Raw genomic sequence first — 16,792 nt, 5'->3', positions numbered from 1 at the left:
CGATTCAAAGGGAGGAGTACATTCATGGCTACAAGAATCCTTAAGTTCTACAGGCGAAAAATTACGTTCGCATCTTAATGATGTATTTTTATCATGATATTTGACTTTTGATATTTTGACAATCGTGCCAAAATCACGACGTGGTCAATAAAAAATTGTTTAACCCTCTTTAGACAGATCTCTTCCGTCTAATTCACATCTGTCTTAAGATGATTTTTCCGACGAAATAAATTTAGTTTGAATTCATCTTTTCTGCCGATCCGATTTTACCCGGTTGCTTGAGCCGACGTACTTAAATTCAAAAATTATTCATTGGTCTAGTTCGTCATGTAACTTTTCTTTCGGCATCTTCAACATTGTTTCACCTAGTATCTCTAACCCAATAACCAGCACCACCGATAAAAAGGCAAACGCCATTCGGCATCTTCAACGCTTTGCGATAATACGGCTTCGTATGACGCTGTTTATGAAGTAAATTTAGTGGTGTAGGTGGATTTCAGCGAATTAATTACATTCAGTCACGTTTGAACGGAAAGGCAGCCAATAGCAATCAATAACTCAATCACTCAAAATTGTGTAATTATAACAACTGAGAATTACCATTGTCGCTAGTTTCAGGGGTGGTGTTGTCTTCGTTCATACTATTGACGCTATTGATTTCGGAAGCTATCTCTTTTGGCTTTTTCGTCCCTTCACGATTGCGGCATTGTCCTTATTATTTGCTTCTTTATTTGTGATACTGGTGATTGATACCAAAAAGCTGGGAGTATCCGTTGCTGATCGCAAAAGCTTGTGACGTTATTCAATCTGTGTGGGTTTGTGCTGGATATAGTTATAGCTGCTTGTGCTGTAGTTGTAACTATTAATACAGTTGAAAATGATGGTAGTGGTTTGCGTCCGTTAGCAGATGTTTCGTTTTTTTTTCTTAGCAAGGAATTCCGTAGTGACCAGGTTGCTGACAAAATTGACACGTGGCAAGTTGATCTTCATAAGCACATAGTGTTGCTTGTGGATAAAGAGCATCGTGACCAAACGTAAGGAATGAAGGAATAGGGTGGGTTTAGTTTATTTTCGCCTATCGAACTCCGTTATCCACAGCACGAAAAAATTATTTAAATATTTCTTCCTTCGCCGTTATATTTATTTCTAATTGTTGGAAACACCGAAATATTCTGTTTTCAAAAGATTCGACCGAATTTCGTTCATATTTGAATGTCGCTCATTGCAAATAAATTCCAGGTGCAATTCTTGAATTAAATATTCGTGAATTCAGTTGCCGCTAGCGACTTGAAGGCGACGGTCGGAGCATCTGTTCAGGGATAGATCTAAATACTGGTCGCAGTGGTTCGTCTCCTACAAAAAAAATCCGCTCAGGGACTGTATGTCAAGACCAGCTTACTGCCGCTCTACGCTTAACTGTTCCATGTTTATAGGGAATCGCATGGCACAAGAGACGTATAACTGGTATAGCAGCGGTTTCCTGAGGAGACAATTTTATGAGTTATGTTCTGGTTGGTGGATTGTTGATTATGGTGCATCTCATAAGTTTTGAATTATCAGTTCAAGTGCCGTTACGTACAACTTTGTATATGTACGACGATGGTACTGATAAAGTTTTTTACATATATTTTATGCCACTTGCTAAGAAAATCGGTAGTGTATTTTTGCTGGACAATTCGCTGACTTAGTTTTCAATTTATTACAGCTCTCGTAATTTCTGCGTCTTCTTTTATATGCTTTAAGGTTTCACGTTACCACGGGCTGTAGATCCGTGAATAAACAAAAAGTTCCAGCTGGTGTTAATATTGTCGAACAAGATTCGTCTTCGAGGACTCTGACTTCCCGTTTAAAATTTTACATATTCAACTCGGTTGGACTATATCTGATCTTCTTTCGGATCAAACATAATCCGATAATATTCTAAATCATTCGAAATATTTCGCAGAAATATTCAGCCATGGCAGATAACTCGAAAGTTAACCCTGATTAGCTCAGAATTATGATATCCTGTCTAGAGCAAGAGAATGACATTACTGCTGACAAGTACCGCGTCTACATGCTCGCTCACAAAGTTGAGATCGACGGTGTGGTCTCCGATTCGAGTTTATCATGGGTGGATCTATGAAAGCACATGGTTGGTTATTTCGAATACACATTGGTCTAGTGCGCAAATATTTTGAATGAGGATTGCCCTAGACGGGACAAAATTGTGTCTTTCTTCAAACTCATATCGGGTGTGGCGGGATTATTCTGCCTGATTACGTCTTTTGTATCTTTGTAACTTTTTGATAGTACCGAGCTTCTCCCTGCACCGAAAAGAATACAATTCTCACCCTAAGGCATGGGGTTGTCTTCACGATGACAGAAGATCTAGCATACTCAACGATCTTTGCTAATTTCATCGAGGTGGTCTGTTTTATTGCTCCGTACTACATACCTGTCTCATTAGTGCTTCTATGAAATTGATGGCGTTTTCGTTTTTTCCTGGTGCTACACCGGTGTAGTGCAAAAAAAGAGACAGACTGATTACACCCAAGTTTGAATGAGTGTACCATTGTAGTGCACAGTTAAAAAAGAAAACGACATGAGAAAAAGTGTGATCAAGTTTGGAATATTTTTTACTGTTCTTTTACTTGAATTCTTTGCAGCATTTCCGTGTCGTGCAACTCAAACACGTTCGTTATCTATTCTTTTATTCACTTTTTATTTAAGAATATTATTTATTGCGAATAAATCTCTTTGGTGGAGTTTCAGTATGACACCCCTTTGGTGTCATTGGTTTTCTTGTTCAGTTAGACTTATGAACATAATTTAGTGTGAACGCGGAAATAACACACTTATCTTGATATATTTTATAACTTATTGTCACTTTTTATAGAGCAGATAATGGTTTTAGCGGCTCCCTTATGTTGGCACCGCTGGCGTATAGTTGTAGATGATTTGAAAAAAGCTATTATTTCTCAAAAAATGTCCAATATCTTCTAAAAATCTCGAGATAGGAAAAATAATGCGATAATGAAAATTGTGTATTTCGATGATTAAAATAACTTCATAGAATATATGAAACTCGTAGGAATGATAATTGATACTTCTAAGGCATTTAAAGAAGAGTGTATTTAGTGTGTTCAACAAAGATATTCGCGAAAGCAATCTCAACAACTTTGCCAAAGACGTCAAATCATTTCTCATATAAAAAAATGAAAAAAAAATCTTACTTGTAGGAGGATTAATCACTGAAATTGTTACAGCAAATGGCATACCTTGCTATTTTTCATAAGTATTTCGAAAACACTATTGACGTGAACTCATTCGTTTCAACGAATATAACTAATTACTATTTAAAACACTATATATTTCAACAATTACCGAATTACTTCAAGAATACATGAGATCAGCTAATGTTGTAATATTGATAGTTGTACATTTCGATAATTCTAATCTTTTTATGGAACACACTTCAACTTGTTAAGATATTAATGAATTGGCTTTTAAGGGGTCGTCCACAAACAACAAACAATAATGTGGACGATATTAAAGATAAAGACAAAACAAAAATGTTGGCAGAAGCTTGTACTACAACTTTGCCGAAGGCAGAATGCTAATATACATACTCACAAGAATGTTATAAATATATCTCACTTCTAGGGAGATCAATCATTTAAATCATAACATCATATAAAGGGGCTTCTAATGTCTACGAATTCTTCTGAAGACATAATTGACCCGAATTTAACAAAAACACGATGCATTGTATCCAAAATGTGATGAACATCGCACTATTTACACCGACTTGTATAATCATCATGTAAATAAAATTATAACAATAAAATATCGGACTTTCTGGTACTATGTACAAAAGCTCAATATTTTTGTAAGTACACTCTTCCTATTCAAAAACAGAAGGTGGATGGGTAATGATTGGAACATATTTGTTATAACAAATTTGTTAATGAACTCTCCGCGGACAACTAAAATTGGCATTTGATCATCATAATATAGCGCGTCCAAAAAATATACAGCCTTGTTCTGCATTACGCCGGTTTTATTTTCTGAACTAATGTGGTTCAGTTGAATCTGACATCCGTTTTATTTTGCTGTTGTTATTGAGAACGCAAATCACGTTGTTTAAAAAATAAAGCAATATTTCCGCACTGTCTGACCTACAACATCAACATGCTGCTCCTTCGAGTAGCTATCAACGAATGAAGCACAAAAATACACGTAGGCCATATATGAGGTTAAGAACAGCAAACTGGTCGGAAACTTCCCCAGCGAAACAATTTTGTTACCAAACTCCTCGCGGAAAACTAATAATTGCGATTTTATCATCATAACATAGCGCATCCAAAACTGTTCAGCCTTATTCTGCATTATAGCGGATTGATTTTAATTAATGTGGTACGATTCGATCTGACACCCGTTTAATTTTACTGTTGTTTGAGAATTGAGAATACAAATCACATTGTTTCGAAAATAAAGTGGTTACCGCGCACACACATGCTTCTCATTCAACTAGTGAGTAACAAACGATGAATGAAGCACAAAAATACATACGGGCCTTATATGACTTCACAATATTCAGTTAGGTTTCTCAGGTAAGGTTTTTGTTACACGTGGAATAGGTACAGGGTAAAAATCCGCGTTAATTGCGGTATCCGTGTCAAAATTGTGTGTATTCCACAAACCGTGCAACAAAACCGCGTTACATTGCATGAAAAAGACTTAGACGATTTCAGAAAAAGTTATGATTTCGGATTTTGTAATCAACAATATTTTGTCAACAAGAAGTCCTTTTGAAGGCAAAATACTTAGACGATTTTCGGAACAAGTTTTTTGCGCGAATTTCTCAATTAACATAGTTGCAGCATTTTTCTATTAAATGCAAGTACTTTGAAGATGTTTGGAAAAGTGGAAAAGACGAACCTTGAAGATGCTTGTTGGCCCGTATTTCAACAATATGAGTGTTTTCAAAATAGGATGACGAGTAAACGCCAATTATCGATATCTGATGCCATTTTGAAAACCAAGATGGCGACTTCCGGTTTAGCGGAATTCTCTAAAACTAATCCAATATCGGTATTTTTGGGACGGTCTTGGCGGGTAGACACCAAAGGTTAAAGTCTGACGTCATTTTGGCCTTCCGGTTTGGCAAAATTCATTAAAAAAGCCAATGAATATGGATATCTTCAAAGATTGATGAGTGATCATTGTATGATTTCATTTTGCAATACAAAAAGACGTCAATTTAGTCAAAAAGCCGAAAACAGTTTGCTGCAAAATCGGTAGTTTGTAAAATCGGATCTTCACTATAGCGTTAACGAGATTTTCGCTAAACCAGAAATCTGGGATTGATATCCGGCTTCTATTCATTACCACTATTCCAAAAATTGTCATTATATTGTGGTTATGTAGAATTTTACTAAACCGAAAGTCGCAATATTGAATTTCAAGATGATCTAAGACATCGATCTTGGCGTTTACTCGTCAAGCTCGTTAAAAAAATACCCATATTGATTGGGTTTTAAAGAATTTCACTAAACCGGAACCGCCCTCTTGGTTTCTAAAATGGTGTCAGACATCGATTTTTGGCGTCTACTCGTCAAGTCTGTCCAAAACACCCATGACCTAAAACATCGATAGTATGTATCTACTCGTCACACCCGCTCCAAAAATACTGATAGTAATTGCGTTTTGATGAATTTCGTTAAACAGGAAGTAGCCATCTTGGTTTTCAAAATGGCCTCAGACATTGATATTTGGCGTCTACTAGTCCGTTCGAAAAATTCCGTATTTGAGACCGTTTTAAAGAATTTCGCTAAACCGGAAGTCGCGGAAGTTTGTTTTCAACATAGCCTCAAACATCGATATTCGTCGTCGACTCGTCAAACCCGTACCAAAAATAAGCATATTTACTGGGTTTTAGAAGATTCAACTAGATCGGAAGTCAGTCGCCCTCGTGATTTTTAAAATGGTTTCAAACATCGACATTCGGTGTCTACCCGTCAAGCCCGTTCCAAAAATACCGATATTGATTGGGTTTTAAAGAATCCCGCTAAACCGGAAGTCACCATTTCTGTTTTCAAAATGATCTCAGTCATCGATATTTGGCGTCTACTCATCCAAAAATACAGATATTTATTGGGTTTAAATCTCTCACTAAACCGGATATCACCATCTTGGATTTCAAATTGGCCTCAGACATCTAATATTTGGCATCTACTCGTCAAACCTGTTTTAAAAATACCCATTTTTACTAGGTTTTAATGAATTTCGTTAAACCGGAAGTCGCCATCATGATTTTAAAATAGCCTCAAACATCTATAGTAGGTATCATCTCGTCAAACCCGTTCCAAAAAAATTGATATTCATTGAATTTTAAAGAATTCTGCAACTGGCAGTCGCCATCTTGGTTTTCAAAATGGTCTCACACATCGATATTTGCCGTTTACTCGTCAAACAAATTTCAAAAATGCTTATGGTGGTTGGGTTTTTGAAAATTCCACTAAACCAGAAGTTGCCATCTTGTTTTTCAAAACGGCGTCAGACATCGATATTTTGCATCTACCCGTCAAGACCGTTCCAAAAATACAAGATCCGTCTTTTCCACTTTTCAAAAATCTTCAGTTCTTTGCATAATTAATAATAATTTGCAAAAACCGCGTTAATTGCGAAAACTTTGCAATCTTCTGTCTGAAATAGAGTGGAAAATTTCGGTTTTCCGTGTTGCTTCCGAAAGATTTTTTGAAAATCAGTTTTTGCATTCATTATGGAAGTAATTTATAGATTTATTTATTGAACTAATTGATCTGTCAAAAATAGTCTTAATGTATTCATTATACATCCTGCTATAGCTGGAGTCAAGTCATAAAATTGTAGACCTTGATCAGATCCTCGACAGTGGAGAAAGTTCGCATACATGCTGTCATCGGCTCGTTGAACCCAAACGTCGTACGGTGGAATCTAAGCTGTAGTAAACCAGATGAGTGCGAGGCACGAAAACTACGAAGAGACAGAATCTTCGTCGAGTCAATCCCGGCGTCGAGTAGCTTTGCTACAAATACTACTTGCTGAAGCATTCTGCGTTGTTCCAGTGTGTCGAGATCGATCGGGTGACATTGAGCAGGATACGGTGGAAGGTGTAGAGTAGAGTGACAGGAAAAAAATGACCCCTATTGGCCCACCCCTGAGTCGATTTCTAGTCCCACCAGGAGTGCTTGTTCCAAATTTGAAGCAAATCGGACAAGTCTAGCTACCGGACCAACGTGCCTGAAGTTTGTATGAGATTTTTCGACAATTTACATGTAGAAAAGCCACTAGCTCACATTTTCGTCGCTAGGTGGCACTGTTCACATCGTATTATCACTAAGTGAAAATAAGAAAGATAATTTAATTGCATACAACTTTGTCGAAGACTGCTAGTGAATCCGGCTTTGCTAAAAGAAGTTATTAAACTTTTAGCGAAGTGATGTCTGAGTCAACTTACCATAGGGCCTATCAGTGCATGGTTGTGCATCAGTACTCTATTCGCACGAACTAATCATTTTTGTGACATAACCGATTTAGCTAGCTGGTATGTTCAAAAGAATTGTAGTAAATAATAGGAGTCATGTTTTGGTTAGAAAATTTTTGGTTCTACTTTGTACCGCATAGAGGGCGCCAACACTAACTTTTTAACGGAAAGAGATAGAAATTAGGTGTCTTCCACAAAGTTGTAGAACAGGCTTTTTGCAATAATTCTCCCGAACATCTCGATATTCCATCTCACTTCTATGAAAAGTTAGTGTTGGCGCCCTCTATACGGTCACAGTTGGAACTAAAATTGTCTAACCAAAACATAACTCGTATTATGTGGTATAATTCTTCTGAACATACTATTGAGCTAAACCAAACGGTTATTTCACAAAACTGTATAGTTCGTGGGAATCGAGTACTGATACACAACCTTGCATGGCTAGGCCCCATGGAAAACTGACTCAGGCATCACTTCGTTAAAATTTTAATAACTTCTTTTAACAAAGCCGGATTGACTAGCAGTCTATGACAAAGTTGTAGACAATTATCTTTCTTATTTTCTTACAGTGATAATACGATGTATACAGTGTCACCTAGCGGCAAAAATGCGAGTTAGTGGGTTTTCTCCATATAAATTGTCGAAAAAACTCATTCAAACTTCAGGCACGTTGATCCGGTAGCTAGACTTGCTTCAAATTTGGTGCAAGAACTCCTGGTGGGACTAGGAATCGAATCAGGGGTGGGCCGATTGAGTTTTCAAAAATTCATTATTTTTCTTGGCAGTCTAGTGTAGAGGGTTCCGCCATGGAAGGTCTTCTTGCGAGTCGGACAAATCTTTTCTGCACTCGTTAAAACCGTGAGTTCCATGTAAGCTGTTGAGGATTCCAAATCAAATTTCCATTTTCAAGTAGTGGGCGAACCAATATAACACCTTCATACAATGCGGATGCTTAAAACCCCGGCCGGTTTTAGAAATGAGGCCGAGTTGTCCGGGATGCTTTGGAAATTAAAGCTGAGCGATGCTGATTGAATGTTGACTTTGTATCCAATAAAACGCCGAAATCTCTAAATCAATCATCTCTAGTAAGCCCTTGTCCATGGATTCGGTAGTCTTAACGTATCGGACTGAAGGTTATAACTTGGCATTTCGCAATACTAATAATTAGCTAGTTTCTACGACACCAGCTAACGAATGAAAAGCCCTTGAAGACAGATGCAGTCGTCGTTAGATCGGACTACGAGGTTCAATTTCAAATAATTGGCGTAAACCTGTTTGCATCACACCACACCAACCATCAAAGCAGCATAATTGAAGAATAATACAAACAGTAGAGGTCCCCTGTTGCCGCCTTGAGGGGCTCCAGATTTGTTCGTAAATTGAGAATCAAACTGCACACGTAGAATACTCAAGTAGGAATCCAGCCCTGCCGTGACATTTCTGTTAATCATATTCGGTGGTCAATTCGGTCGAATGCAGCTTTTAAGTTCGTGTATACTTTGTACCATCGATTTGTACCTTATCCTCCATCTGCGTGATACAAGTTGATGTGAAATGTAGAAGATGTCGGATCGTCCGGGCATAAACCTATGTTGAATACTGGAAATGTAACTTTCGAGCACGAGAGTACGAAAGTGGCTTACCACAATTTCAGATAGGCTAGTTGTGACGCAGTAATTTCTAGCATTCCGACGATCACTGCTCTTTTAAACAGGGAACATGAACGACTGTTTCCAAGTCAAATTAGCCTTGTTCAAACGAGTCATACATGCTTCGCAGTATGACATTGGTGCATTTATTTCTGACTAATTAGTTTTCTAATTAGTATTTAGGCTTGTTGTAGTCGTAGTCACGAAAAAAAATTGTACAAGTACATTTATAGAAAATGCAACAATTGTATGTAAATCAAGCTTAGGATATATAATCGATAGAACGAGATTCTGCAGCAGTCTAGTAGCTTTCACTACACCGAGAATAAGCATAGATTTGAGATGTCATTCACAAATAGCACGATTATAACAGGTCCTAAGTTACTTCCTTGAGGGGCAATCTGCCGATAGGTCGATAATGTGTGATTTATATCCGATGTCCATGGGCAGAAAGATCGCAACAAGAGTATTTTATTACTCAAAAGATCGGATACAATGAAGGATTAATGTACTAAAAGAATAAATTGGTAGGAATATTGAATATAAGGAAACGTCGAATAACCAAAAAGTCTGATATAACAAATGGTTGAATGTTACAAAAGGTCTATATGCGTCGACATTGGGTAACAAAACTCAAATATTTGCAAAGGATTATAAAACAAATGTACGATCAATACTAGACAAACATATGATTAGGGCGCATAAGCCAACTGTCAAAATTCACTTTGGGTGAAAATTACGGACAAACCGTTACTCGCCAATCACAGATTTTGGTAGTACACAAAAGAGAAATATTTTCTTTTCATTTACTGCTGTGAATTATGCTCGATCAGTAACGATTTGTCCGGAATTTCCTTTAAAAGCAAATTTGGACAGTTGGTTTTTGCGCCGTAATCATATGTTTGTCGAGAATATAGCCTTTTGTTCCACACGGTTTGAGTGGCACAAATTCTATAACTACCTAATTGATGGAAGATAATAGGTGGTCGCCGGATTTTCCGCTAGTTTGTCAATGGGGTTGGTCATAGTCTGATTACACTTTGTGAGCTTGATAACTTTGCATGCTTAGTGTTTTTTCTAACTTTCTATAGTATAATTTAAAAAAAATGTTGACTTTAGCATTGCTTGTATAAGACTATAACTGACACTATAACAATTCGGTGTGTTTGCTGAGTGCCACTCATTGCAAAGGGTTTGCATGTAAGTAGGGGTACTTGTACTTTATCTGTGTGATGTCCAGCTCATGTCCAATCAATATACTTTAGATGCGCCGCCGTATTGAACTCGCAGAGGGTAATCATTTTGCTTGCAGAGAGAACTACCATGACATTGAGCATGTTATTTGGTCGTGCACTGAATATCGTGAAGAGCACATCCCAATTAGATTGACGCTAGCTCCAAAAACGAAAACACCATTTGTGTCTTTGAGCAAACCCTTAATACTGCTGCGTGATGTCCCACAAGAAAAGGAGTCTCATCAGCTTAATCAGAACTCCTTTTCTGGCGGGGTATCACGCAGGACTAAGGGTTTGCTCAAAGACACAAATGGTGTTTTCGTTTTTGGAGCTGGAGTGTCAATCCGGCACTAGCTTAGTCCTGTCACTAAGTGTCGGATTCTGATAAGACGAAATTCCAAACTAATTTAACATTATAATAATTATCATAATTTTAGACAAATTACTCTGTAACATACTATGTAAAAAAAACTCCAGCGAAAAAAAGCTTTTACAAATGCCTTGTCAAATAAAGGTATTGGAAAAATGCCACTTATTGGCCACATTATTGTAGGCCTTGTAATTTATTAGTGAAAACAATTGTCGTGAAAAATCAACCTTTTGCAAATCACTATACTCTACTAATGATACATTTGAAAATGTAAGTTTGCTTAATTAGATAACCTTGTGAACGTAGAAGATTAATTACATTTGGAAAGCGTGCTGCCAACTATTGGTTGGGTTGGCAAGAGTCCTGTCGTTTCAAACACAGATCATGCTAAAAAGAATAATAATACAAAGTAGAGTGAAACTATCAATAATTAAGTTCCCATTATAATTCAACATGTTCGTAGGTGTCACAATCAAAACAATAGAAGGAATAATTATTACATAAGAACAACTCTTTAAAACAACAGCTCATGTCATAAAGAAGGATAAAAGTGATGTAGTTCGTATTAATTCCAACCAAATATTTTCATGATACATATATGCCATAAAAATTTATAAATTTAGAACAGACCGAAAGGTTTTCTGAGACAAAAACTAATTACGTTATTAGAAAAAATTAAAAAAGAAATGGAATGAATTAACTTTTGTTGTTTATAACCTTGTTTTTCGTTATAACTGTCGTTCATTTGACTCTTCATTACATTTTGCCTTTTGCTAGTTTCGACCTTTTAGAAATACTTTAAAAATCGATAATTCTGCTAAGGAACCTGCGGCATCATAAGAGAAGCCCGTTCTATTTTAGTCGAACGTGTTATTTCAGAAACGAAAAACCAACAAACACAAGCCAACAGATTAAGTGGCGACAAGCGACAAGTTCAACTAAAACCGAGGATGGGAAGCCAATTGTTGCTTTTCTCTTGGTCTGCTGTTGGCAGCTATGCCAGCAGTTAATGGAGTGAAGTTTAACCATTAAATATTTCTTCGGAGAGTTTTTATTACTTTTCTTTACTCTTGTGTACTACGAAAATAAACATCCATTTCTGTAGTTCCTACAAGAAACAGTCTGTGTGAAACAATCCAGCGTGTTCTTTTCGTACGAAAAGCAATATCTCGGTCGATGTCAGCGGTTTGTCAACAAAATTTAATCGGACAAATCTCTGAGTTTATGAACTTTGATAGCGAGTTCATCACATTCAATCCATTCCAATAGCAATCACATTAGGAGCCACCCGTTTCAGCACTTTTAGTAATCGAATATAGCAACTCGCTTCGGTTTATAAATCTTCCTGCTCCGACCATAAAATCACCGGCGCACACACATACACAAACTTACTCAATCGAAACCATTTCACTTTCTCCCGCAGTCGCTGCACCAGAGCAAAACGATGGAAGGCTGCTCGGCGCCGCTGGTGGTTAAGTTTGCCGATACGCAAAAGGACAAGGACGCCAAACGGATGCAGCAGATGCAGTCGAACCTGTGGAGCATTGCCGGCATCAATCAGCCGATCACACAGTCGGTGACACCCATGACGGCCCCGGCTACCGGCCATCATCCGAACCCACCGCAGCAGCAGACACCGTTCCTAGCGGCCGATGCGATTTCACCGGCATCCCTGACGCTTCTGCAGCAGCTACAGGCAGTGGCCCAGCAGCAGCAATTTCTGCAAGGTAAGACGCTTTCACTAATTAACCGAGACTCGAATCAATCATTTTCTATTCCATTAGAACAAGAACTGTTCAGAGTACAAAGCGATTTCCTAACCCTTTCACCACAAAGTGAAAAATTTCCTTACTCCGAATAATTAATTTTAATCTCGGTTTTCCGCGAGCAAGTCAATTTTAGCTTGCGATAAGCGCGGTTTCCCGCACGAAGCAACTAAAAACAAAGGGTTCACACCTATGTACAAAGCGACTGCGGGGAAGAGGACGCACGATAGTTGGTTTGATCACATCAGACGAAGAACAATTACTGCATAGCTCGATTCCAACAATTCACTCCAATCGAATCCAGCCAATCAGTTTAGAAGGATCCACATTAGCCATCGACATCCGGCCGTCTCCGTCCAACCCGCACCGCAGAGATTCTATCGATTTTCTTAAAGCTAATCGACCTACCCGGGGGTCTGGTTAGCAGTCTGTACACTTAGTTGCTGCTACCGGTTGTTATCTGGAATTCTAATCACCTTTTCGTGATTCAATTAAAGTGACCCCCCGTCGCGCTTGGTCGAGAACTATCCAGCATTGAGCCCGATGTGGGTCGGATCGAAAAAGGGCCGCTACCACCCCCTAGCACTACGCTTTGCGTGCCACACCCGGAACCTTGCTTCTTCAGTCCAGGTTTCTGTAACGCCACGTCGCACATTTGTCCCGGATTTGAAAAAAGGAGACCATCAATGTTATCTGGCTTTTCGTGGTTCTGGAACATTTTATTGAATTGTATATCACTTTTTTGCGATGAGTGTCTAAATTTTTGTCAAGGCTAAAGCTTCATTTTGGGAATTTATTCTAATAAACTATTTGAAAAAATCTTTTGCGATATTATTGTATATGAGTTCATTTGGAGCATCTTTGTTGAAGACATCTCTAAAACAGCACATCTCTATTTTCTTCGAGAGATATGTACTTTCCCCGAAACTCTTGAAACGATTTCAGTGCAGGTTCGACTCTCAATCCGATGCCAAACTTGTATGAAGACTTCATTTAACGAAAATGCAATATTTACTTTTGAACACCTGTTCTCCGTTTTAGACCACTGTGCGTCGGGTGGCTCAGTAACCAGGCACGATTCGCCCATTAAAGCGTGTCCTTTCGCCATCAGCGATGGAATTTTCGATATCAGATTTTTTCTTCATTTCGGTCCAGAGTTTCGTAGAACGGAACCGATTAGCAAGCGTTGGGTGGGTTTTGGTGCATGTAAAATGAAATTAGATTTTTTAACTGGGCAGCATTGCCAATAGTCGAAATAAGGGTATAATTGGAAGAATGTGTTACAAAATAGATGTGCAACTCACTTTGAGTGTTTTGTTTTAGGTGACTTTTTGTAATAGATAACAAAACACCTATTGGTTTAGGGGAGTGTCCCCAGTTGTGAGCCCCCGCGATTTGTGACGTGTACATTTTGCTAGCGATTCGAGACTATGCCCAAGTAAAAAAAATGTTAAAGATTTTTTTGTAAAAGCTTTGGGTGAATGAAAAAAGGGAATGGCGTTGTTTAAATGTCGTCATCCCTAGTTATGGATCCCCTTTTTATACCCTGGCGTGGGCCACCTTGAAAAACCTCGTTTGAAGCAACTGGTCATTCAATTCAGAGCAAGTTTCGTGACCCCAGCAGTTCACAAGATTCTAGCTTTGCTTCGGTATTTGCTCAAATAAACTCATTGTAAGCAGGTATGTAGGAAAAGCCGTCAAAACGTGGTCGAAAACCCATGGAAAGCAGTATTTTTACTCCCAAGAACATTGCCAAAATGATGGCGAGAAAGGAAGCAAGAGAGAAAGCGCTATACAAAACACGTATGCGGCCAGCCCATTTTAAATGTCGCTAGATTGTTATTTCAAATGTGTTAATAGCGATTCTTCCTTGGGTGTTTTATGATTGAAATGTTGAATGATTCATCCAATATTGAATTTCTGCTTCTTAGAGACGCAGAAAAATAATAAAAGTTTTTGAACTGTGAATCTGCTTTGGTTACACTTCACAATTTTATATTTGTAGTTAATTTTTCTAGGTAGGCAACAACCGAGGACATATTTTTTTTGACAGCGAAAACATGTCAGATAATTGCCTTTATCTTTTTTGTTTCAACTTGTTGATTCAAGTTACTGTATTCAGCTAAAAATTAGGTAAATTAGTTATGGAATTTGCGATTCGACTTTGTCTCATCAGAATACGACACTAACTTAGTGACAGGACTAAGCTAGCGCTAGATAGACGCTAGCTCCAAAAAACGGAGACACAATTTATGTTCCTGAGCAAACCCCTAGTCAAGCGAAAGGTCCCGCTAGAAAATTAGGTATTTGTCACACCTTTCGAACGGTATACGGAACTTAGTCTACAAATGATGGAAGCAAAATTTTCGAACAAAAAACTAAACCCGGCTCACATTCGGCGACAAACTCCTACACACTTCAAAATCCATTTTTAAACATAATTCCGTAACACAGGATTATATCAGTGTAAAATCAATATTTAAGAGTAAATTGTAGCTCACGTGAACGTATTTTACTAAGAAACATTTCTTAAGCTCTTCTGTTTTAGAACATCATATCGAATGAGCTAAACTGATGAAATGTATTCGGAGTCAATTAATTACATTTGGGTTTGAAGTTGGAACTAAGCTTAAACCATAGCTTTACTTCCAATACATTATGGCCAACATAGTAATACAGATACCAATTCATAAAAATGAACATCTCTAACAGTACGTTTATAATTGTTTGAAGTAGATTACATCATAGAAGATAGACGTTGAACAATGCTACCAGAAGAATGTTAACACTGTATTATCAGTTGGTGAGCTAGTAAACCATCCTACACCTATTGTTACATTTTCCGGGTTTGTTTGGTGGTTTATCCGGCATGCCGCCTTACCAGGGCTACGGTATCAAGTCTCGTGATGGGACTGCCATCTTGGATATAGGCACCGCGTTTCTACTTCTGCTGCCCGTTTCGGGACAGGCGCTGTTTCAAGCCGCTCCTAAGATGGAAAACAGACGTTTTTCCATTTCTCCCTTTCCTGTTAGTATACGACCGAAAATCCCATCGGGGTCTCAACCGTTCTTCACTAAGCTTGATTGACGTTAGGCATATCATAAGCTAGGCATAATTGACGTTTGGCATAATGGACGATTGACATTATGGACGTTAGGCATAAATTATCTTGTTGGTGTATTACTTAAATAAACTTATTTTTCGTCGGTGATAGTGTTGGGTGGTTTGAGCATGAATGCTTGTACTGTTTTGATCTTGTAGAATTGCGCTGGAAGTCGGCCAAACTTGAGCAATATTCCATTCTGGTATATAACCTTGAAGAAAACTTTGCTCAAATAAAAGAAACAGACCATGAGATTGACATGAACAATCTCAACTTGTCTTAATTATTCAACATACAGTCTATGAATTGCGCAAACATATGTTTGATTTGATCCTTAGGAACAATACAATTACAGAACGGCTAAAATGTCATCTCGTGTGTTAAAGTGAAGCGAAACTTCATTTTCGTTCTCATCATTCAAGCCAAAGCAACAGGCTGTGACATAGGTAAAGTCACAATAGAAGTACATATGACAAAAATGCTCAACATGTTTGTTTCAAATCTATATTTGAATTTGAATTTAGGGATGGATATCACACTGTTGCAACTGTCCAAGAAGAAAATATTTGCCTTGAAGAACAGCTCATGAAATAAAGAATGGAAAATTTTACAATTTTTTATTCAATGAACATGTAAATTTTGTTGCTTCTAGAATCATTTCTTCCCATATTTTGCAGTTCAATGATTGTATTCTTGATATCGCAAAAGTTAAAACGCGAAATTCTTCCATATACTGCGGCAAGTTAGCGAAACAAACTGGATGCGATCGAAAACGTTACATCCATAGCTCAATATTTCGCTTGTCCAAAACATTGCAAGTTCTCATAGGTTCCGGAAAATAGTGTACGTTCGTTATTCCTCAAAATTAGGATACAATTGTCTGTATAATTCGTCACGCAATACAATAATATACGTTTGAACAAAAACTGTTTATTTATTCATTTATTTATTTATTTATTTATAATTAATATCAACAGACACAGTGTGGTCCTAATGATAAATTCTTAATCTATTTAAAAAGTCAAATTGTAATCTGCTACGTGGAATGTGAAGATCGAACTCGGATGACACTCTGTTGAAGGTCCGCTGCAAACCAATGATGGCACCGTTTACTCCATAGTTAATCCGGCGAAGAGGTAATCGGAGGAATAAATTATT

At 37.8% G+C, this 16,792-nt stretch overlaps 1 protein-coding gene across 3 annotated transcripts in view; it reads left to right on the top strand.

Annotated features, from left to right (window-relative positions):
• LOC131678416 (CUGBP Elav-like family member 2) overlaps positions 1-16,792 on the top strand; it is a 1,026,317-nt gene that overhangs the window by 942,730 nt on the left and 66,795 nt on the right. For all 3 annotated transcript variants that reach the window (XM_058958564.1, XM_058958565.1, XM_058958566.1), the window contains one exon: positions 12,188-12,491. In XM_058958564.1, coding sequence (XP_058814547.1) covers positions 12,188-12,491 — 304 coding nt within the window. The remainder of the gene's footprint in view (positions 1-12,187; positions 12,492-16,792) is intronic.

The sequence above is a fragment of the Topomyia yanbarensis genome, chromosome 2, assembly GCF_030247195.1.
Source record: "Topomyia yanbarensis strain Yona2022 chromosome 2, ASM3024719v1, whole genome shotgun sequence".
Classification (NCBI taxonomy): Eukaryota; Metazoa; Arthropoda; class Insecta; order Diptera; family Culicidae; genus Topomyia; species Topomyia yanbarensis.
Note: the sequence above shows the minus strand (reverse complement) of the source record. Positions and strands in the feature narration are given on the sequence as shown.